The sequence below is a fragment of the Mastigoproctus giganteus genome, chromosome 12, assembly GCF_048544385.1.
Source record: "Mastigoproctus giganteus isolate SK-2022 chromosome 12, ASM4854438v1, whole genome shotgun sequence".
Classification (NCBI taxonomy): domain Eukaryota; kingdom Metazoa; phylum Arthropoda; class Arachnida; order Uropygi; family Thelyphonidae; genus Mastigoproctus; species Mastigoproctus giganteus.
In genome coordinates, this window is record NC_143586.1 from 177,968,089 (window position 1) to 177,993,891 (window position 25,803).

Consider the following 25,803-nt stretch of genomic DNA (forward strand, 5'->3'; position numbering starts at 1 on the left):
AAATTGGTCAGACAAGACCACCCTTTGACAAACCCATGCTGTGTATTAACTATTACTGCAGTCTTGTCTAGACGATCCTGCAATGCTTCTTTAACCAGTGATTCCATTATTTTTCCCGGAACACAAGTTAAACTAACAGGTCTGTAGTTACTTGTGTAACCTTTTGAACTACCTTTGTGAATTGGTGATACATTTGCACACCTCCAGTCCATGGGGACCTCCCCTAAGTCCAAGGAAGCTCTCATAATTATGGGTAAGGGTTTTCTTACTTCCTTTGCTGCCTCCTTTAATATAACTGGATAGATCCCGTCCACTCCAGGTGCCTTCCTTATATTTAACTTCAACAATTTCGCCTCCACTTTGCTCTCAGTTATTACAAACTCACTTAGTTCCCTGTTAGCGTTTGATAAACATCTGGCACTCCCCTCATTGAATAAATCCTCATGTGTGAATGTAGATGAAAAATACTCAATTCAGTTTATCAGCTACCTGATCATCAATAGTCAACCCATCTATGTTAAGTTGTCCAATCTGATTCATCCCTTTCCTTCTAGAGTTTACATAAGTAAAGAACTCCTTGCTGTCTTTCTTCGCATCCTTTGCCAAAGATTTCTCATAATCTGCCTTTGCCTGCCTAACCTCCTTTGTGACTTGATTACAGAATAGTTTATACCTGCCATAGGCTTCTGTGTCACCTGATACTTTATATGCATCCCATACATTCTTCTTCTCTGCCACTAGCCTCATTAATTTATCTGACATAGGTTTAGGCCTACATCTTGAACAGTATTTCTTAGTTGGAATGAAAAGACCAGTAGCCTCCAAAATTAAGTGCCTGAAGGCTTCCTATTTAGAATTCACTGTTGGTAACATCGTTAGTTGATCTCACTGTACAGAATTTAAAAACTGTCTGAGACCTCTGTAGTCACCTTTACAAAAGCAAAAGCCCTTCCCTTTAGCTTTGATGGTAGTTACATCTTTAAATAATTCTCACATCAATACATTGTGATCACTGTCACCCAGTGGTTCCTTTATTTGCAGATTCTTAATGCATGAAGAATCACTACTGATAATCAGATCAAGAGTATTACTACCCCTTGTTGCCGCTCAAACATGTTGCTGTAGAAAACAGTCATCCAATAAATCCACAAGATATTTCCAGTCAATATCAGGAAAGTTAAAATCTCCCATTATAAGACATTCTGATTTACTGACCCACTCTATTTCTCTGCTCAATTGCTCATTATACTCATTAGATTCATTAGGCCTATAACACACACCTGATTACTCTCATTTTTCCTTTCCCAGAGCTTATTTCACACCAAACAGACTCAACACTGCATTGTCCACCAACATCATTTGGATGCACTTCCTTAGATTCTATGTGTTTCTTAAATAACAGCATAACCCCTCCTCCCTTCATATCCCGTCTATCCTTCCTATACACATTGTACTCCCCAAATTCCAACTCTCCACTGCCTATATTTGTGTGACACCACGTCTCTGATATCCCAACAATATCTGCCTTTGAGGTCTTGACTAGCACTTCAAGCCCATCAAATTTATTAACTATACTCCTAGTTGGTGCACATGCAAGTATACATGCACATGTTCCTGCTCCTAGCCACTCTAACACAGACCATGTATTTACTTGTTCCACTATGACTCCCAGCAGTTCTGGAAATCTTCATTACCTTGATTTCCAGTCTGCTTCCCATTCCAATAGAAGCAGTGCAAGAATCACTTTTGCCTCTGCCTGCAGCTACTTGTAACCTGTTAGTCTGTGAATACTCCCAAGCTAGTAATTTTCCGACCCACCTAACACCGCCTCGATAGCATCAGCAAATATTCTTGCACCCTTTCTATTTTAGTGTATCCCATCCCTGTAGAAGCAGTCTCTCCTGTCAACAAGCACAGACCAGGCTGAAAAAAAATTCTACTCCCTGAGCCTTGCACAATCTCTCCAGGGCCAAATTGATCGACAAGGCTTTCATCATATACTCCCTCCTATTGCGTCTGGGCAGAATTGTAGACACTTTCACATTCAATCCTAACTCGCGACTTTTTTTCAACGTTGACCTGTACTTGTTGAGTAAATCTGCAGATCTCTTGCTCTTAATGTCATTAGTTCCAACGTGTACAACAATATCACCTTTTGTGCCCTGAAAAGGTGATATCTGCTCTACAACCTCATCAACTTTTGTCCCTGACAGACATACCCTGGTCAGGTTTCACCTATCCTTCTTACATAGTATATTCCCCGTCTCCCTGACAATAGAGTCATCAACAATAACTAGTTCCTTTGGGACCAGCGCCTTCTGCCTTGGAGATTGCCTCTGTGTTGCCTGATGCACAGGAGTGAGCTCTGTTGTTGAACTGGGCAGCTGAGAGCCTAATGGGCCCCTCATATTAATTTCTTTGCAGGCATTTACCCTACACCTTAAGCTCTCATAGATGCCCATCAGAATGCTGAGTTGGCGCCTAATTTCTTGACACTCTAGACACCTAGCACACACAAAGGAATATTCCTTGGCTAGATCATGTCCTGTTTTAGAAAGGTAGGCAAACATTTCACATTTCGCACATTTTTTGAGACTGTGATGCGTTGGAGAATCACGCCTTCATTTCTCTCACGAGCCACAGCACTCCTGCTAGTCTGTGATCTTTGCTTCGCAACTCTAGTCTGGGTCATGATTTCCATTTAAATACAATTTAATTAACAATGAAAGTTAATAAGATTAATAATATTTTTGATTAATTTATAATACTATAATAAGCTAACAGATGCCTAACACAGTGCTTCGTATTACGCTATCTAGTTTTATTTTATACCTTATGCTATCAGTTCGAGATATATATATGTTAAGCTATTTCTTAACGACTACAATATGGCAGCTAGTTCAACAATATTGGCGCCAACACCGGGAGTCGTAACTTCCAAAAATCGCTGGTTAAATTCAAAATAAGAAGCTAACGAACACTACTAAACCTATTTAATATCTCCGTAAAACACAATGTATTATGTTAAATAATGAAGAATATGTTAAAAATTAAAAATCCACCGTCCACACTGTTCTGCGATCCAAGTCAAAATTGTAAGAGGGACAATATTATTGTCCCTCTTACAAGAAATTCACAAGGAACTGTTCTAAAACACTGAACATATGATTTTTAAAGTGGATGGCTGAGCCTTGAATTCTCTCTTTATCAATGGATCCTGTGTTGCCACTCCACAGACTGCTGCTTTGATTCTGGTTTCACCTTCTATGATAATGCTGTCAATTTTCTTGACAGAATCATCACAGAAGGTGACTATATCAATTTTCCTGAGAGCATCATCATTATAGAAGGTGATGCTATCAAATTGTTGTTCATGGTTTCATACCACTCCACTCCAGTTGTTGTTGTTATTTGGTTTTTAGGAGCATTAGCAACTAAGGCCATATTGCTCTGGGGATATGCGGTGGTCATTCCCTGACCTTTCCGCAACCTCCATATTTGGTGGTCACGGGCTCAAACCCCGGTCTAATCAAGAAGCGCGTGCTATGCACTGCTGCTCCTTTCCACCTGGCTATGGAGGCACCCCACTCCAGAAGACTGGCATGAACTCTCCACTCTTTGTAATCCAGCATCAGCATTTTTGGAACCTACCCGGCACACAATTTCCTGAATCACAGATTGTCAAAAATTATTTTCAATGTATTGAACATCATCTCATTCTTGCACACATTCGTTGAGTCTTAGTCCATCAGTCTTCATGAACTGCTTATCCATGCTCTCCTCGTTTCCACCTTTGCTGCAGTGAGGTTTGACAGTTGTCATATCCTTCAAACCACTACCACTATTATTGAAACATCTAACCTGCCTCTTAATTGTGTCGACATAAACTGCTGTGTCCCTGTAAACATTCTTAAAACATCAGTGAATAACTATGGGTGTAATGTTCTCAGCATTCAGAAACTCAAATAACATCCTACTGCTCGATCCATATGCACACCAGTGTCACCCTCCCAATCTTAAATTTTTAAATGACACCATTACGTTCTGCATGGAATTTTACACCAGTGGGAAAACAAATTTGGAGATATTATTTTCAAAGTGACCATTGCACACTTTTACAAATGAATAATAATTCAGGCATCATCATCATCATCTATCATCGTTCTGATATTCCACGGGTCAATGTATGAAGCCTCACCATCATGCCCTGTCCGTGTATTTCTCCTCATCGTTATTTCACTCCAATTTCCTCCTCTCTTAATGACATCGGTCTTTATTATGTTCTGCCATCTCATTCTTGGTCTCCCCCTTGGTCTTTTGCTCCTTAATCGTAAATAAAACATTCTTCTTGGCAAATGCCTCTTGTTCATCCTCTTGACATGTCCAAACCATTTCAAATGGGACCTTTCAATTCTATTCTGGAGTTTTTTCAACCTGAATTCTCTCCCTAATCACATCATTCCTGATTTTGTTGCGTCTTGTCTTTCCGGCTATGCTCCTCACAAATCTTATTTCTCCTCCCTGAATTCTGCTTGCATCCTTTTTCCTCATAGTCCAAGTTTCAGATGCATATGTCAGAATTGATACGTAATAGGCCTGATATATAGCCTTCTTACACTTCAGTGGTATGTTCCTGTTCCAAATCAGATCTCTTGTCTGCCTACAGAAATTCCCAACCGCCTGTATCCTTATACTTATTTCTTTGTCTATTACTCCAGTCTTTTGTAATGGTGCTTCCTAGATACTTGAAGTTGTTAACCATTTTTAGCTGTTTCCCTTCCATTGTAATGTATCCGTCAAGCTCACCACTCCTCTTTAGAACCATTACTTCACTCTTCTCTTGACTGAAAACCAGTCCAAATTCATTGGCTATATTAGCCTATATATCAACTTTCTGTTGCACCTGTTCCCTGCTCTCTCAAGTGCAACAGCAAGTTGATATATAGGCAATAATTCAGGCAGGTCAGCAAAATAAAAAAGGGAAACTGAAGTGAAGACGCTGCGATCCATCCAGTGAAGATCTGAACCCTATAAAGCAGAGAATAATTTGGAAAATTACAATAAAGAATTACCCCAAGAGTTCTTGTATGAATTGCATCTTCCATAAAAGTTGCAAAACCTTCACTCAGCCATTCTTCAGTCCAGTCCACTGCACCAATTAACAGGCCAAACCAAGCATGAACAATTTCATGAGCCACCCGAGAACACATGCTACCATCTTCTGAGAGTATAGACTGTGATAGAAAGATAATATTGGGACTAAAAAAAATAAATAAAAGAAAAGTGTTAATAACAAACAGATATGTGGAAAAATAAAAAAAGTAATGATGCATAAATGAAATACTAACCTAACAATTGCCCAGGGTAATAAACCTTTACCATATAAAATTTAATGAAATTATTTTTCTGATATTTAATGGTATTAGAATGATGAAAGAGAACCTTTGATTTTTTTAAAGGAATAAGATTGGATAACAGGTCATACTTTTTTAGAGGGAAAAAAAAAAGTTAATATTTGCAGTACCTCTACTTCATTAAGTTAAAATATTCAGCAACCTTAATCCTATAACAGAATATCATTTCAGAAGATATTCTGTATATCTTCTGAAATGATATACAGAAGAAACAAACAATATGCAATAGATATGCAGATAAAAACTGTACATATACTCAAACCACAACTGTCTTTCCATTAGTGAAAGAATGAGTAGGAGGCAGGCTGAACACATCAAACCTTCCCAGCATTGCAGCCATCTATGAGCACATGCAAACATGATTATTTACATGATTATTATTATTTGCAAATAATACAGCAGTAAAGTTCCCTAAATTTTAATAAGATATACATATTATGAATAAATACAAAAACCCGTATATGTGGAAATTGTAATATGATGTGAAATGTTTTAAATTATTTTTGCAATTTATGCATTAAAATTGAGTGCAATTTAGTTTTAATTTAGTAAAATTTAGTTGATATATTACTAGGAAAAAATTATGTTGGGCAATGTAACTGTCTCAGTTTATTTAAAAAAATTTGTCCCCCATGGCGAGTTTCCATCCCACTTGTTCAAATCTATTGATTAGAGTATCATAAGATTATTAGCAAATCCCCACTCTCTCTCTCTCTCTCTGATTACAGTATCATAAGATCAGTAGCAAACTCCCACTCTCTCATTTTTTACTTTTGTAAAATCCAACTACTTCAGACCACACAATTACATTTGAAGGCTTTATTTGAATCTGCTTTTAAGATGTATTCCCGAGGGCCATTTTAGGAACTCTCTGGCCCACCCGGCAAATTTCCAAATGTGGCCCCTATTCAGTTTAAATTTTGTTTTAATTATTTTCTGGGTCTCTCTTAGTCACATTCCTAACCCTAAGTGAATCCCCAGTAGGCCAAGGCCCCTGGCATCTGCCGGGTGCACCAATGTGCTAAAACGGCCCAGATATCCTCCCCACCATTTCTATCCTGTCTAATCACCAAAAAATATATTATGTTAATCACTATTGTTGGTATGCTATTTAATGGCACAAGGGCTGCTAAAGCCATATTGTGCCTTCTAATCACTATAAAATATATTACGGCCACTCCCTGGCTTACGTAATACTTGCCTTACAGAGTAAGTTTTTGCCAGCCGGTGCAAATTTAAAAAGAACACAGAAATGTATTTTGCATCCTGTAGGAATAAATGGAGGTGCAGTGAAAAATTGCAATGGGAACCCAATAACACATTGTTTTTTTTTTGGTAATTCGTTCCAAGAACTCAGAAGTTGAAATTTTAGTTATATAACTAAGCTATTTATCTCTCTAAAAGGTCATTTTTATAACGGAAATTGCACTACACTTTCACTGTTATCATGTTACGTTATAATAATCAATTTTGAATGTCTTTGTGATATTTTTCTAAAACACATTTCTGGAAGTCACTACCATAAAATAATAAAAACAATTTGCACTTTCCGCTTTATGGGCTTTTCTGTTAGCGCAATCTATTATAAAAGGGTAGTAAACTCAATTTTATTGCATTTGCGATAATACCAATAACTGGAATTCTGTGGGTATTATGGTGAAATGAATTCTCCTACACTGAAATCTTTAATCATATAAAAAACAAATAAATTTTCAGAATCTTCTCTTTATTCTTATTTACTTATTACAATGGTGAAGGGAAAGGGACCAATGGAAAGTGCAAGGGCTGACAGTGCCAGGAAACTAAACAAAATTGATTTAGAAATGAAGATGATTAATTAAAAGGTATGAAGCAGGACAAAGTTCGTCATCTACTGCATGGAATTAGGTCTCGTTGCTTCAACAGTGAACACTATTTTAAGGGACAGTGCACATATAAAAGAACATGTTAAAAGGATCAACACATTTCAGATCAACAGTGACCACAAAACAGCATTCATGTGCTATATCGAAGATGGAAACTTATTAATAATATGGATGGAAAATCAGATTCAGAAGCAAGTGCCCCCGAGTCCAATGGCCATTAAGCAAAAGCAACAAATATTTATGAAGATATTAAGGATAAGTACAGCAAACTCCAAGCCAAGTTCGTGGCAAACAACAGGTGGTTCAAGCATCGTGCTGGTTTCCAAAACATTAAAGTATGTGGTGAATCCGCCAGTGCCGATTCTGCAGTTGCAGGGGAAATTTTGTGATGTGTTGGAGTGCTGATGTCTCCAGCTGAAGTGCTTATCAGCTGGAGAGTTAATTCTGGCAATGATGCTCGAAAGGTAAAATTTGCTGATGCTATGCCTGTCTCCTCTCTCTTTTTGTACTTTTATAATTTTGAAATTTTTGTAATTTTGTAATTTTTCCTGTGCAATAGATAAAAAAATTGAATAAATAATTATATTTACATGTTCACTGAACATTTCTCTTTTGCTTCAATCAAATTTGTGAGTGCTGCATAAGCATTTAGGGAAATTTCAACTTACATAGAGTTTTGTGGAACGCAACCCTTATGTAAGTCAGGGAGTGGCTGTATATATTTGATGACAATAATGACATTACTGTAGATCCAATTAAGACTAACTGTTCTTGTAGTGTTTACTACTGACACAACCTTTAAAGTTATTAAAGTGCATTTCTCTAGTATTAAATTCCCATTTGTTTGAAATATTGCTACTCTCAGCACAATTTGCATTTTTCTTACATTTATTATTGCATTTAAGTATATTATTTTAGTGTATATTCTCAATTATATTGAATTTCAACAGAAATCATGCAACAAACCAGAGCAGCAAAGCAAAGGACACAGAGCAGTCAGAGTGCTGTGGCTTGGGGGAGAACTGGAAGTGGTGGGGGTTGTCCTCCAAATCACACCATTAGGAAATGTACTATTTGTTTGATGTTTGTGCATTTATCTGGAATGGGACATTATACATCCAAGGGAGGGATATCTTTTTGTGTGTTTGTTGTAAACAGTGTGGGGATATTTGGCATAAGCTCAGCATTCTGATGGTGGTCTATGAGAGCTGGAAGAACAAGGTGGAGGCCCTCAAGAGAATTAAATTGTGGGATCCATCAAGATTAGTGAATGGAACAAAGAAAGGCTTAAGTTTTGCAAATTACAGTGTCTAGAGACTAGGCACCTAGGAGGTGATCTGATTGAGGTGTATAATAGATTTTTTTTTATTAGTTATCCAGTTTTCTCTCTGATCGCTCACTGAGGGTTATGGGAGATGGCTCTCTGTCTTCTAACTTCTCTTGTGGAAGTTGATAACCTAAATAAATTTAAGGCTCAGCTGGACAGGTATTTCGAACGAACGAAAGGGTGAAATGGAAGTGTGGTTTTTTTTTTTTTTTTGGCTGATGCTGCATAAGCTTGCTTTCTTGCATCATATTCCTCTACTAATGCTAATGCTAAACTTCTCCACTAATGCAGGTGTCGCCCAAGGTTCAGTTCTTTCCCCCACTCTTTTCCTCTTGTATATTAATGACCTTCTTCCATAGTTTTGCCGATGATAGCATATTGCATTACACTTTCCATTTTGAGAAACCTTGCCTTGCTCAATCAGCTTCAACTTCTCGAAAATCTGCTACCGATTCCTTAAATGCCGCTCTCCAGATAATTCTCCATTGGGGCAAAGAAAACTTAGTTGATCTCAACCCTTCTAAAACTCAGTCTTGTCTTATATCTCGCAAAAAGGATTCTTCTTCTCCTATGCTTATCTTTAGTGACACTCCGATTTCTAGGCAAAATGATATATCTCTTTTGGGGATAACCCTGACTTCTAATCTCTCTTGGCACAAGCACATTACAAATATTGCTTCCTCTGCATCTAAAATCTTGGTTTTCTCTTTCGCTCTCGGTGTTACTTTTCTTCCAAACAGCTGCTCACTCTGTATAAATCGCAAATCCGCCCTACCATGGAATATTGTTCCCTCATTTGGGTTGGTGCCCCCAAAACCTCTCTCAGGTTTCTTGATTCCATTCAGAAGAGGACAGTTAGGTTAATTAATGATTCATCTCTAACAGAATCTTTCCACTAGCTGTCTCATAAATGTACTGTTTCTGCTGCATGCCTCTTCTACAGATACTTCCATGGGCACTGTTCTTCTGAATTGGCTTCTATAATTCCCGCTCTCTCTTTCAAAACAGTCCGAACACGTGCCGCCACCAGCCAACATCCATCTACTGTCCACCTTCAAACTCACAGAACCAACTTTTCATCTTCCTCATTTATTCATTCAACTGCCGTTTTCTGGAACAACCTTCCTTCGTACGTATTTCCTCAAGATTACAGTGTACAGAAGTTCAAGTCCAATGTCAACAAATATCTTCTTTCGTCTTCTCAACCTCCAACCCAAGCACGGTACTAAGTACTATAGGTTCTAATACCTCTCGTGTTTGGAGTTGACATAAAAAAAAATAATAAAAATAAAGCTTTGAATGGTTTGAGCATGCTCAATTCTGATGGGATTCTTCCTCTTGCTCAGAATAATCACCTGAGAGGGCATAAATTCAAATTGAGGAAAGACAGATGTAGGATAGATGTGCGGAAGTTTGCCTTTAGCCAGCGGGTAGTTGGTTGGTGGAACAGACTTCCATCCTTTGTTGTGGAAGTTGAAAGCCTAAATAAATTTAAGGCTGAGCTGGATGGGTATTTAGAATGAAAGGAAGGGGTGAAATGGGAGTGTTTTTTTTTTTTTCGGCTGATGCTGCATAAGCTTGCTCTCTTGCATCATATGCCTTTACTAATGCTAATTACTCCCTCTAGTTGCCTCCCGAACATGCTGATGTAGAAAACAATCATCCAATAAATCCACAAAAGCCTTGCTAGTGGGTGAGTGACCAACCCACAAATTCCAGTCAATATCTGGGAAATTAAAATTCCCCAATATAAGACTCTCTGATTTACTGGCACACTCTATTTCCCTGTACAGTTTCTTATTATACCCATCAGAGTCATTAGGCCTATAACACACTCCTACTCTCAATTTTGATCTCCCAATGCTTATGTCACACCAAACTGACTCGACACTGCACTTCCTAGCATAACTGGAATTTGTACTCCCCAAATTCCAGTTCTGCATTCCTTATATCTGTGTGACACCACGTCTTTGATATCCCAACAATATCTGCCTTTGATGTTTTGAGCAATACCTCAAATTCATTTACCAAAATCCTAGCATTGATGTATACGCAAGTATGCATGCACCTGTTCCTATTCTTAGCTACCCTAACATAACCCACGTGTTTACTTGTACCGCAATGACTCCCAGCAGTCTCTGAAATACCCTGCATCTTGTTTTCCAGGCTGCTGCTCATTCCAATAGAAGCTGCGCAAGAATCACTTTCACCTCTGCCAGTGGCTAGTGTTAATCTATTAGTCCTTGTATTCCCCCCAAGCTAGCAGTTTTCCGACCCACCTTATCACTAGAAGTCTCTTCTAGTAATAAGTTACGTCTAAATTACTAGCTGTCTCTGGCAAAAAAATGGAAAGAAAAGCAGCAAAGACTTTGTTGTTTATATTAACAGTAGAGGGAAGGGGTGGAATCATGTTGGTCCAATTGACGTCAATAATTTAACTGTTTATTATCCTCCTCAGGTTGCTGACAAACTGAATAAGTATTTGCATCTACATTCACATATGAGGAATTCTTTAGGGAAGGGGATGCCAGAAGTTAATGAAACACTAACAGGAAACTAAATAATTTTATGACAGCAGAGAGGAAAGTGGAAGAGAAATTGATGAAGCTAAACATAACAAAGGCACCTGGGGTGGATAATATCTATCCAATTACATTAAATAAGGTAAGCAAACCTTTCCCATAATTATGAACATATCTTTGGATTCAGGGAGGTCCCTATGGACTGGATATGTTTGAAGGATTCCCCAATTCACAAAAGGGAATCAAAAACATATAACTGACACAAATGGGGATCTCTAAAGGTATATTTTGAAAATACTATATTCCATTAACAAATTTAATTCTTTCACAACTGATAGAGTACCAGCTGTAGTAAATCACTATCAAGAATTACAGTTATTAAAAAAAAATAAATAAATAAAATTTTTCAATTTTCAGATTTATTTTATAATTCACTAACACATTGTTGCCAAAACCTTAGGCCCATCCTTATACATTTCACATAAAATTGTGATAAATACAACTGAGGCTAATTCTAAGAATGACCGAGCTTTTCGCCAGCAACGCCAAGATAATGAAGAGATGTTTATTGACTGTTGCTATATTTGAAGACTCTCAAAAGGGAAACATTCAAAATGTTTTGTGGAATTATACATTGGTGTGCAAAACTTAAGGACCAACACTATTTCTAAAGGTTACAACCACAAAATAAAATGAAACAGCCTGTGGCCGTTCAGTAGAAAGCTGGTGCACAAGCAAAAATTTGAATCATGATGAGAGGGCTCACATAAACAGATAAAAGCAGCAGTTCGGCATCATGGCATCTGTATCATGGCAGCCAGTGCAATGTTGCTATTTTTTGAATAAAGTCCCTCTGTACCGTTTTGTTTCCATTGTTGTGTCGGTGTTGTTTCCTTCATCATTTCTGTACCTCACGAGGTTCCTTTCGTGAGTTATGTGCAAATTACTGAATGCTGAGCACAATTGTTACAGACATTCGATTGGTTTCATACAGTGCTACAGACAATAAAATGGCCAGTAGATAACATCTGGATGACTTTACCCAGGGTCGAATAATTGGGTTGCTCCAGGAAGGTTGAAGTGCAAGGAGTGTGGCTGCAGAGTTCAGTATCGCCCATAGCATCATCTCACATGTGTGGTCGGCCTTCAGAATGACGGGTACAGCTGTTTGAAGGACCAGTTGTGGTCGTCCATGATAAAGAATCCAACGATGACCATTTATACTCCTACAAACCAAGAGGGATCCCACCAGACAGTGGGATCCATTGCGAACCAGCTGCACAGGACACAGGATATCGCAGTTTACTGTGGCCAGGTGACTCCACAAAGGTGGACTGTTTGCCTGACAGCTAGTATGCTGTGCCCTTTAAAACCTGCCCATCAGAGACAACGTTTTCAGTGGTGCATCGAACACAAGGACTGGACAGCATCACAATGGGGTAAGGTACTCTTTACTGATGAGAGTAGATGCAGTCTCAGCAGCGATTCTGGACGTCAGCTAATCTGGCAAGAGGCTGGCACAAATGACAAGCTTGACATGCGATGTCAAGCGATGGCTTGTTTCGGGATGTGATAGATTTCAAAGTGGACTCATTGATGTCAACTCTATTCCTCACAAATGTGTGTTATGTGTGGCTGTTATTATTATTATTAAATTCTATCTTTACATAGACTGTGAAGAAAACAGCAATAATACCTATTGAGGGGGGAGGGTAACCAGTGGTGAGCTATAGTGGGCACTCGCATGGGCTTGCGAGAGCCCATTGTTTTTTTTTTTGGAAAATTTGCGAGCCCATTGTTAAGATGATCATTTATTTTACAAATGAAATCCTGAATGCAATTATTGAGTATCCAGAGCCGAAACTATGGTGGAGTGAGCGGAACCCCATCCCCAGTATTTTAAATGCCACAATCAATCAGTATGTATTTTAAAATTGCTTCATTTTTGATTTAATGACAGTCTGACCTCTGTTTAACCAACTTCTTTACAGTGAATTTTTTAAAATTCCTCCTGGTAATTACATTTAAAATAGTTTCCGATGAAGAAAATTTCCATATAACAACAGATTACGAGAGACAACTTTGTATGCATTGTTCCCACCTCTGGTCTTTAGGCAATTAGAAAGTGCGAATTAAGGGTGAAAGGGATTACAGTTTCACAATGTTAGTGTTGTCCTTAAAACCCATGCAGTCATTTACCGAGAAGTCGCACTAGTCAATATGTCAGAGGATGAAGAAGATTCCCGACACTGATTAAAGCCTCTGGTCAACCTGTGTTGTGGTTCCACTTTACTCCACAAGACGTCATATGTTTTTCAGAGAAGTGAGTGATCCACGCTTTCCTGTAAATTTATCCTGTCTATGTTTACATGGTCACAATAGCATGGTCACAATCCGTGTGATTGCAACATCTTAAATCTGACTTTTAAATCAGACAACATTTTAATTCCGACTTTTAAATCTGGAATTTCTTATCCATTTAGCAAGAACTAGTGAGAATAGAGGGGAGTGGGGGATTGAGGCAACTAAGATATTATATAAACTTTACGAAGAAGAAATGTTGACAGATTTTTAAATTTTGTCGAGGCTTTCACTGTGTAGAAAATGTTCTAAAATATAATGGCATGCAGGAAATAATTTTAAAAAACTGTATGCATTATATCACCAATCTCCAAAAAACCAGCGTGAATTAAGGATGATTGCTAAAGAACTTGATGTGGAAACTATAAAGATCGGTCGTGTGTTCGGGCTACGATGAGCAGCTTGTAGCTCGCGGATGGCAATTGCAGATTAAGGAAATTATCCGGCATTGTGCAAACATTTTGAATCAGAAGTTAAATATTTCAGACTATTAAATCGACTTTTAAATCTGGAATTTCTTATCCATTTAGCACTAATGATCGACATCCTGCAGGAGCTCTTTTACCTTTCAGAAGCTTTAAAGATTTGCTTTGGTAAAAGCAGATAAATTAATTGTTCGAACTATCAATGTTATTGATAATTTGAAAAATTCTGAAGGAAATTATGAAGCTAAAATTGAGAGCATGTTGAAGTGGAAATACTTTGAAGGAATCGAAAGTAAGAACACATTTAAAAAATTACCTCGTGACAGGTTATTAAATGCATTGCTTTATCCTTTATTGCATTAATATTGCATGATTAATTCAACAGAGTGATTTTAAATTAAATAAAAAAAAATAATCATACCATTGAAATAAATTTTAAATATATGCTACCAGAAATCATGGAATATGAAAGAACTTTTGTCTCGGTGGCAAGATGTTGAAAACTGAATAAGAACTTTGTTTTCTGATAAAATATGAAATAAAAATTAATGATTTTAGAGATTTCGTCAAAGACAGTATTTGTGTAATCATTTGTGTATCTTTAAAATCGAGTGAAATTTCCTTTTCAATTAAGAAAGCCAGAAATATCTTTCAAACCAGGCCGCCGTAGCTGAGTGGTCAGGTGCACGGGTACTATTATTATTATTTTTGGTTTTTAGGAGCATTAGCAACTAAGGCCATATTGTTCCGGGGATATGCAGTGGTCATTCCCTGACCTTTCCGTATTTGGTGGATCACGGGCTCAAACCCCGGTCTAATCAAGAAGTGTGTGCTACGCGCTGCTGCTCCTGCCCACCTGGTTACGGAGGCACCATGCGCGGGTGCATAAGTACACGTGCCTTGAGTGACCAGGGTTCAAGCCCGTGACTGCTAAATACGGTGCTGTCTCTTGTATTCTGTCTATCTTGTGAACTCCTCTGCCCGTTTGGTCGTCCCGGTGTATAAACCAAAAATTTATTTATTTATTTATTCATTGTGATTTAGCAATGCTGAAGCTGAGTGAGCTTTCAGTGCAATGAATAATATTGTGTAAATGAATGAATAATGTTGACAATTAAACATGTTGCTGATTATGATGACCATACATCTAAATGGAAAACCACTGCTTCAATTTAATCCAGATCATTATGTCAAATCACTCCTCTGTAATCATTGCTCAGCTATTGAGCAAAGATCAACAACAAATATTAATAAATAAGTAAATTGTATATGGCACTTTTTAGAATAAATTTTTCATGAATATTTGTGTAATCATTTTTTTTTCATGTAATCTATGATTTTTGTGTACCTTTTCTAGAATAGTTTGTTTTTTATGTAATATTTTTTATATATTGGAATGTTTTGTGATAGTTTTTGTTATGTATGATATGGGAAATATTTCATGTTATTTTTTTATTCGCAATATTAAAATTTTATCTTAAACAAAAATGAATCTATTATATTTCCCTATTTGTAAAAAAAAGAATAAAAAATTCGCGTGTCTTCCGAGCACGCGCGGTAGATGGTTTATGTGAAACATCCTTCACGTTTCTTTTAGATATTTTGATTTGTATATATTGATTACAAAATAAGAGCTTTCGTATTGTAAATATTTTATTGATCATTCACAGATTTCCATAATTCCTGGAAAACAATATACAACTTCATAACTCCCTCTATATTTAATAACTGTGACGTGATTTGAAACTATCATGGTGATTTTTGGAATCTACGAATAAAAACTGGTTATATTCTTGGTGATTCCCTTCTCTCTCTCTTCTACTTTTGACTCTCTCTCTCTCTCTCTCTCTCTCTCTCTCTCTCTCTCTCTCAGGGTTACTCGGGAACTTTTTTTTTTTTTCCTGGTGCAGCATAAGCCTCAGGCTTCCTTGCATCATATGGATATTAATAATAATAATAATAATAATAATAAACAGAATTTGTCATTGGAGATAAAAATCGTGTTGGCTGATGTAATTAAACATCTTATAACAAACACACAAGATAAAGTTGCATAACAGTAAGATGATACTTAAACATTGCATTTCTATTTACACTAACTAATTTACATATTATATTACAAAATTAAGATGGTATTATATACAGAGCACATAACATTCACTGAAGTGGTGGAGTTCGTGGAGTCCCTCAGGGCTCAGTGTTGGGTCCATTATTGTTTTCTGTATTTATAAATGATATTGATGATGGTATATCAAGCTTAATGTCCAAGTTTGCAGACGATACAAAGGTTGGCAGGGTTGTCAAGGACACTACTGACACTATGCTACTGCAACAGGATCTGGAAAGGTTGAGCAGATGGGCTGAGAGGTGGCAAATGAAGTTTAACATTGACAAATGTAAAGTGCTACACATGGGAAACAGCAACCCCAGAGCAACGTATCAACTCTGTGGTACTACACTGACATTGGTAGAGAATGAAAGGGACTTGGGGGTGGTTGTGCAGGCAGATATGAAGTTCTCTGAGAAGTGCAGACGGGCTGCAAGAGTAGCTCATGGAGTATTGTCAATGATATACAGGAATTTTTCCAGCAGGGATAAGGAAGTGATTATTCCCTTGTATAAGGCAATGGTCAGGCCACACCTAGAGTACTGTCTGGAGGCCTCATTTCAAGAAGGATGTAGAGCTGCTGGAACGAGTACAGAGAAGGGCAACAAGATTAGTGAATGGAACAAAGGGGATGGAACAATGGAACAAATTTGCAAATTACAGTGTCTGGAGACTAGGCACCAGCGAGGTGATCTGATAGAGGTGTATAAAGCCTTGAATGGTTTGAGCATGCTCAATGCTGATGGGATTCTTCCTCTAGCTCAGAAGAATCACCTGAGAGGGCATAAATTCAAATTGAGGAAAGACAGATGTAGGATAGACGTGCGGAAATTTGCCTTTAGCCAGCAGGTGGTTGGTTGGTGGAACAGACTTCCATCCCTTGTAGTGGAGGTTGATAGCCTAAATAAGTTTAAGGCTCAGCTGGACAGGTATTTTGAACGAACAGAGGGGTGAAGTGGAAGTGGGTTTTTTTTTTTTTTTTTTTGGCTGATGCTGCATAAGCTTGCTTTCTTGCATCAAATGCCTCTACTAATGCTAATGCTAAAGTCCTGTAATTTCTTCACCAGTCAGGTGGCAAGTTACTGTCAGCAAAGGGCATCAGTGCAGTAGTGTCTTAAGGATTAGAGTTCATGGATGAGCTTCATGATTGAGTTCATCAAGGATTGTTTTTGATATCTTGGCTCTTTGGAGAATCTGATGAAATCAAAGTTCAGTTGTTGCACCAAGCTAAGCAACTAAACCGGTCTGTGATGTGCAGTCAGTGTTTATTGTGGGACAGATAGCACTTAGGCCACAGATGGGGATCCTCCAGAAGTCCCACACCTAGGAAAGGTCAGTCATACCAGTAAAAAGTTTAACAGTAGCTGTTAGCTTTATGTCTCTTATTCTTGTTGGCAACCTGGAAATGCTGAATGCAGTTGTAAGATCAGTGGTGCTATAACTAGTTCAGACCCAGTGCTTGTGTGGAGTCCATCTCAGCAGCCATAATTTCTGTGCTAACAGTCACTTCAGAGTAGCGGGAGCAGCAGATCCACAGCTCTACTCCATAAAGAATGGAGGAATAAATGATGGTGTTAATAAAGCGCTCTGTTATGCAAAGGGTGTCAACATGTAAAAGATGCTGCTTTTCATTTCGTTTAAACTTCTGAATTCTTGCTCTGATGAGATTAAGGTGATAACTGAATGTGAGCTTCCTCTCAAAAACAACTCCTAAATCAGCATACTGTTCAGCCAGGGAGATGGAGATGCCACCTAGAGACAGATGGATCTCAGTTTGGCATTGTTGCAGGGAGAGGACTACTACAGTGAATTTAGTAAAATTTATGATTTATTTTCATTCCATAAATAGCAATCTATTCTGATAGCTGGCTGAGCTCGTGGTTAATTAGCTGAGTTATAATTTGAGGATCATCATATCCTGAATAGCTTGATATCATCAACATAGCTTATGAAGTTTGGCTTTTCTTTATGAAATGGTAGCAACATAGCAGCAAACAGCAATCCTGACAGCACACCACCTCGAAGGACCCTGCTGTTATGTCTGGATAATGTTTTTTTTTTAGCCAAGTTGCAGGTTTTTGTATACCAAGAGGAAATTAATATTTCCTGACGAAGAGTATAAAGTCGATTTCAACCAAAGTAGTTATGTGCAGGTGGCACAATTTCTTGTTCTGAAAAAGTGGATACAATGTTCTCTTTGGGCCCATTTTTGTGCAAGAAACTATTACTGCTCTTGTTAGCCACATACTAAATCCTGCTGCTGACTCATGTACACTTAACCATACTGGATCAAAATTTTGTGATAAATTTCACAGAATGTTGTATTCCATCTGCATTCAAATATCAGATTACAGGTTGTATCATACCTTAGTGCTTAACTGCAGGAGTGCCACAACCCTGAAAATTAATTATTTGTTGTGTTTCTTCTTCTTCTTCTTATTGTTAGATGAAAAGCCAACACCTTGGTTAAAGAAAAGTAACAGTCCTGAAAATGATCCTTTTGTTCCACATTGACGTATTATTGAAACTAGAAATGGTATACACTTCATTTTTCTAGTCAACCACCCCTCAACATGTTACCGCACAACATACCAACAGAAGCCTTGAACCTCACGGTTTGTCCTTATCCCCTATTTCAGAGTCAAAATACAGATAAGTTTTCTTGATCATAGAAGAAATCATTCTTCTGTACAATTTCTTCTATTTATATTTTGTACAATATATTCAATTAACACTTGCCACAAACATCACAGAAACTGTCAAGTTTATGGTCATGCATCATTTCAGTGCTAATGCTCCTAAAAACCAAACAACAAACAAACAGCATCATTTCAGTTCTGACATGATAAATATTTCATTTGCTCATAACGAATTATATAAGCACACAGAAACAATTTTCAAGTTATATACTAAATACAAATCATTAATTTGTACAGAGAATCTAGTATAGTACTGTGCCACTTTGAGCCTTACTGCAATTTATATTATAACATTAAGTAAGGACATGTCATAGCACAGGTTCAGGACATGTTATGGCACATCACGACCCCCCCCCCACACACAGCAACAAGTGTCACCTAAAATCAATAATAAATCTCAATGATTTAAAGCCAATGGGAGTCACCAGTTTTAAATTTTCAAATTAAGTCAATCTATTCTTTCCATTATATAAACACAGCCTTTAATATAAAATATAAAATAATGAAATGTTTTAAAAATCAGATGTGAATATTTTTAAGTCATTTTCATAACTGAGTGGAAAAAAAGTGCAATAAAAAGAGCAATACTTTACCAGAAAAAAAAAAAAAAAACTTTATTAGTTGCCTCCTAAACATTATTTACTGCTTTAGAGATGTTTACATGTGAATGTATATTTCTGTTGTTGTAAAAATGTAGACATTAGATTGTTTAGAATACAATCAATATTAATTTTTCTAAAGCCACTCTTTTACGAGATAGATGGTAGATATAGATTATGAAAAATACAAACATTAAACTTGGGATAATCAGCCTGTTGTGGATGAAAGGTAACTTTTCCTCCACAACAGGCTGATTGTTGAGGAAAGTAACCAAAAACCAGCCTCAATAAGAACATTCAACAGAAATCTCACCTCAACCTCCTCAAGAAGGTCTCATTTCCTTTAGGTTTTTAACAAGTAAAATTCCTCTTCCTTTTCTTTCTTTTTTTTATTTGAATTCTTGAACCTGATTGTTGTGGCTACTTATCAAAAAGTATAATTCACTGCTTTTTTATCCAGTGAAATCAGCCACCTTCCACTGTTGATATATAGATATATGAGCATATATAAAAACAGTGGAAAGAAGCTGACAATTCCTAGTTATTGCTTGTATTAGCAACAATTAAGATAATATTAAAATGTATTTTGCACTTAAAATTCACTTTTTCTTAAAGAATACCAGCACTTGGAACAAAAACTTTCACTTTCATTCACTGAAAGAATATAAAATTGTTGTGACTTTCCAATAAGATTAAGTCAGTTTTCATTACTAAATGATCAATAATGAAATAAGAGCACTGTGTTCTTACAAACAAAACTTATTTTTCCATTTTTAACCTAGAAATGGTATTGTTTAAGCAAGACAGACCCTTCAGAAAAATATTTATTGCCTGCATGTCACTGATCTGGAATCAGTGGAATTGTTCTCTGCACTTTCTTAATAATCCTTTTAGTTCTTCAATTTGTATAAACTGGGAGGCCTGAGAGGGCAACATCGTAAGTTACTCCATTGTGTCTGGACAAATACAATTTGTCATATAATGAAACACTGCTTTTCGTCATATGATAAATTTTTACACCATCAAAAGAACTCACTACCTCATGTATGTGGGTGGGAAAAAAAAAGCTATTGAAAAAAAAAACAGAAATCCCAGTAAAGTTTGTGGCCATAAACAGGGTATCAACTAATTCCTGTGTATTTGCAGGAATAATTTAATTAAAGAATAAAAAATCATGTGCTTTGCATGTACCAGCATATAGTATTCTGGATGATGTCATGCAAAGCACATGATTTTTTATTCTTTAATGTATTTAGCAGGCATTAATTTGCAAGTGATATTTCATAATAACAACACACATGAAGGTAATATGCAAAGAATTCATAACAAAAATAAAAATGATTGTGCTAAGAGATGAGCAAACAAAACAATATATTGCCATTTATGCAAAACAATATGTAACCATCTATTTTTGTATTTGAATCACACAGAATTTTCATGTAGTAGTGCAAGTCACAAGAACTTATGAAAGAAAAAACAGATAAACATATAACAGGAAAAATGAATAGCAATTTATTTATTTATTTTTCTCATTGAAATACATTAATTTCAAAGTTTTTTTGTTTTTTTTTTCATAAATATTCACTTAGTTTGTTGTGTTGGAGTAATTTGAGGTTTGCAACAAGTGCCTCCATAAACTTAAATTTTGAAGATATTAACAGTTTTGTTTTTTTATGCTAGCAACATTTTTGTAATGGATATTTTCAGTGGGTCAAAAACTACAATGTTTAAAATTTTAAATTATTATTATAATAAGGGCTGCAATCTACTAGTAAAAGGTTGTGCAATACTATATTCCAAGCACAATTTAAAAATTGAAATACTTGTTTGTTAGTCTGGAGCTTGTCAGAGTAGATGCTATTACATGGTCGTGTGAGCAAATTTATGTTACATTTGTTCAGCCATTTTGTGCTGGTTTTGGCTGTATGACAAAGTGTACAATCCTGCTGAAAGATGTATTTGCTTTATATAGCAGGGTATGTCATTAACTGACAGCAATTTTCATTCAAGAATCTCGACTTAAAAAAGGGTGATACAACTACCAGGTTAAATAACAGTACCCCCCCCTCTCTCTCTCTCTCTCTCTCTCTCTCACACACATTGTGTGTTTACACTAATAATCAACATACTTAAAGCATTCCTAGCAGTCTCTCATAACATAAACAAGGTATAACATAACTAATAAAGTTAGCACAGATAACATAACTTAAAAGAAAACTGAAGTGTATTCTGTATAATGTGGTTTCACCATGCATTTTCAAGTAAACTTTCATTAATACCAGAAAGTTAGGTTTGCTAAGCAAAATAATAATACATATGCAGGAATCATTTGGGAACATAAATTCAGGTAACTTTAATTACAAAATTTCCTTTTAGAGTTTGGAAAACGATTACTATTATCATAAATGTAGCACATGGTCTAAATGTAAAATTCTTAAACGTAATTATATTAAGTCCAAATGAGCAACAAAAAACATGAGCATTCAATAGGCAGTGCTGGACCAAGGTATTTTTGCACCCCAGGCAGAAAGATTTTTCAGCATCCCCCCCTTTACTAAGGATATATGTATATTTTTTCATGATTTGTTTAAAATTTGGTGCCCCTTAAAAAATGGCACCCCAGGCAAGGGTGCCATTTTTCTTTTCTTTGCGATCGATGTAAGGAGTGCACCGATCTTAAATTACAATTTGGTGCACTGATGGAACAATTTGAGTCCCTGAAAAAACGAGTGCTTGCCCTCGAAAATAATGCTTCTGGGAGCTCGTCAGGGACTCAAAACTCCAGCAATCTACCAAGTGATGCACACCCGATTCGAGCCTCAAAACAGAAAAACCAATTGCAAACTACCCTGGTTAGAAAGGACATTGTTTTATTAGGAGACTCCATTGTCAGGGAAACGGGGAATATTTTTTGTAATAAAGATAGGTGGAGCAGAACCAGGGTATGTCTGCCGGGAGCAACTATTGATGATGTCACCAACAGACTGTCAGATTTTAAAGGGGGTAAAGAAAATATTATTATTCATGTGGGGACAAACGATATTAAACGTACACGATCTGACGATTTGTTGGAAAAATACAGGACCATGCTGAGGAAATGTCGCGAGCTAGGCGATAATGTCTATGTGTCTGCAATTCTGCCCAGACACGATAGGAGGGATTATATGTTAAGAGCCTTGTGGATTAACTCAAGACTTGAAGGAATCTGCAAGGCTTTAGGGGGTAAATTTCTATCAGCATGGCCCACACTTGTAGGTAGAAGGAATTTGTTTTGTAGAGACGGGATACACTTAAACAAAGGTGGTGCAAAAGTTTTTGCCAGTATTATTGAGGATACCTTAAAGGCTCAGGGAAACTGCTAGTTAGGGGGGATGTGGGTAATACTGACACGCGTTTATCTGATAATATTGGTCAATGTAACTCTTGCACATACCTTAAGAGTTCTTATCTGTTACCCCAACTGGACGTATTATCTAGATGTTCTGGGGGCAAAGACGTTTCACGTGAGCAGGTAGCTAATATCAGGGAAGAGAGCCTAAAAAACTTCAAGGGTTGTGTTAGGGTTGTTAAATATACAAGAACAGTAAATCTTAATTGTTTATACAGTAACGTTAGAAGTGTCGTCAATAAAATGAGCGAATTCGAACTGCTGGTTAAAACAAGTAACGCGGACATAATAGGGCTTACAGAGACGTGGTGCCACCCGGAAATTGGGGATGATGAGTTTCAGTACGGCTTGTATAATGTATTTAGGAAGGATAGAGTTGATAGAAGGGGTGGTGGGGTAATGCTTCTTATCAGAAGCAGCCTGAGTGCGACGATAGCTTTCCCAGATTCAGACATTTCACATGCTAGTATAGAGTCTGTATGGTGTGAGATAGTTGGAAACAAAGGTACAATGCGAGTAGGCGTAATCTATAGACCAGGTGATTGTGAAGACTATGACAAAAGCCTCTACATGCAAATGGAATGGGCAAGTAAGCGTCAATGCCTTATTATGGGTGATTTCAATTTGCCTCTAATTGATTGGAGTAAATGGGAAGGAAACTCGACATGGGGAACAAAATTTTTAAATCAACTAGATGACTGTTATTTGTATCAACATGTCAGGGAAAGTACTAGAGAAAAGAATATCCTAGACCTCATCATCACACATGAATCAGATGACATAACAGGGCTGACAGTAGAGGAACCAGTAGCAGGAAGTGATCACGGAGTTCTACGGTGGATGATGACGAGAGAGGTAGCAGAAGTAAAAGGCAAAGGAATGGGTTTTAATTTCAGAAAAGGAAATTACGATGCCTTAAGGTACTACATGGCCTCTATTAACTGGGTAGATATCGCGCAGAGAATGAATACAATTGAACTGTGGTACGCTTTTAAAACATTAATCACAGATGCCTTGAATGCGTATATACCATTAAAAAAATACTCCACGAGAAGGGTTCCAAGTTGGATGAATAGTGAAGTTGCCACATTACTTGAGCAGAAAAAGGTGGCATGGAAAGGTTACAGAGCAATAAAAAGTACTGAAGCCTATAACAGCTACAAGGTGATATGTAATAGAGCCACAGAAAAGGTTCGACAGGCAAAGGCAATTTATGAGAAATCACTAGCAAACAGAGCAAAGAGGGGGGATAAAGAATTCTTCACATATATAAATGCGAAGAAGAGCAGGACAAACCAGATCGGACCTTTACGTAAGGGAAAGGGGATAGTAATAAATACACCAGCTGCCGTTGCAGATGAACTCAACAGTTATTTTGCATCGATATTTACAAATGAAAAGCCTTTTGTGGCAATGGGAAATTGTGGGAGCGAAGTTAAAAAATATGTAATTAATGATATTGAAATTTTGCAAGATTATTTAATGAAAAAACTTTCAAGCCTACAGACTAGTAAGGCTCCTGGAGTTGATGGAATATATCCTATAATCTTGAGAGAGGCGGCAAGCGAGTGCATTGAACCACTGAGGCTGGTTATGCGAGCATCACTAGACTCTGGGGAGATTCCCTTGGATTGGAAAAGTGCAAATGTATCTCCCATACATAAGGGTGGCTCTAAAAGTGAAGTGGGAAATTATCGACCTGTCAGTCTGACTTCAGTAGTAGGGAAAATCATGGAGGCATTGATCAAGGGTGGAATTCAGGATCATTTGGATCGAATTGAAATTCTCAAGGATACTCAGCATGGTTTTGTAAAGGGAAAATCATGTTTAACAAATCTGGTTCGTTATTTCTAAAGGGTCACTCACGAGCTGGATTTAGGGAATAATTTCGACATTGTTTATTTAGATTTCAGCAAAGCTTTTGACTCAGTCCCACATGAGCGGTTGCTTTATAAGCTGGAACAGGTTGGAATCACTGGGAAAATCCTTAGATGGATAGAAGGATGGCTTCAGGGCAGGAGGCAGAGGGTTGTGATAAATGGCTATTCCTCAGATTGGGTTGATGTAAGAAGTGGGGTTCCCCAAGGATCAGTATTAGGACCACTGTTGTTTTTAATTTTCATAAACGACATTGATGAAGGGATAGAGGGCGTGATGTCTAAATTTGCAGATGATGTTAAAATTGGTAGAGTAGTTAATGATCACTGTCAAGCTGAGCTTCTTCAGAGAGACCTAGATAGACTTCAAGAATGGTCAGAAAAATGGCAGCTGTGCTTTAATCCAACAAAGTGTAAGGTATTACACCTGGGAAACAGTAATCCCAAAATAACTTATTCACTTGGTGGAGCTCAACTAAACCCAGTACTGGAGGAAAGGGACTTGGGTGTTACGATACGGTCAGACATGAAATTCTCTGAGCATTGTAAACAGGTTGCAAGGAAGGCCCATGGTGTCCTATCGATGATCTATCGAACTTTTGCAAGTAGAGATAGGGACGTGATAATCCCATTATATAAGGCCTATGTTAGACCACACTTGGAATACTGTGTTCAAGTATGGAGACCGCACCTAAAGAAAGACATCGAGCTTCTTGAAAGGGTGCAAAGAAGGGTAACTCGCCTGGTGAGATCGGCAAAAGGGCGTCCTTATGAAGAAAGACTTCGAATATGTGGGTTGCAGAGTTTGGAAACTAGACACCTTAGAGGAGATTTGATTGAGGTGTTTAAGGCTCTGAGAGGCATCAGTAAAATGAATGAGGACAAAATTTTCAAGATTATAAATGATGCTAGAACTAGGGGACATAAATTCAAGTTACGCGGGGAAATGTTTAGATTGGACTGCAGGAAGTTTTATTTTAGCCAGCGAGTTATAAATTACTGGAATAAGTTGCCTTCATGGGTGGTAGAGGCCGACAGTTTGGGGAAATTCAAAGGTCATCTGGATAGTACTTTCGGGTAAGGGAAGCGCATAGGATGATAGGATTAATTTCCTTTTTATTTAATTTTTAATTTCATTTTATTATTTTTATTTATTTATTAATTATTATTATTTATTTATTTAATTTTTGTTTTTATCATTGTTTTGTTCGGATTTTTT

At 37.2% G+C, this 25,803-nt stretch overlaps 1 protein-coding gene across 1 annotated transcript in view; it reads right to left on the bottom strand.

Moving 5' to 3' along the window:
- LOC150077626 (aminopeptidase O-like) overlaps nucleotides 1–25,803 on the bottom strand; it is a 407,406-nt gene that overhangs the window by 268,586 nt on the left and 113,017 nt on the right. The window contains exon 6 of the mRNA XM_090385969.1: nucleotides 5,073–5,259. Within this exon, the coding sequence (XP_090242095.1) occupies nucleotides 5,073–5,259 (187 nt within the window). The remainder of the gene's footprint in view (nucleotides 1–5,072; nucleotides 5,260–25,803) is intronic.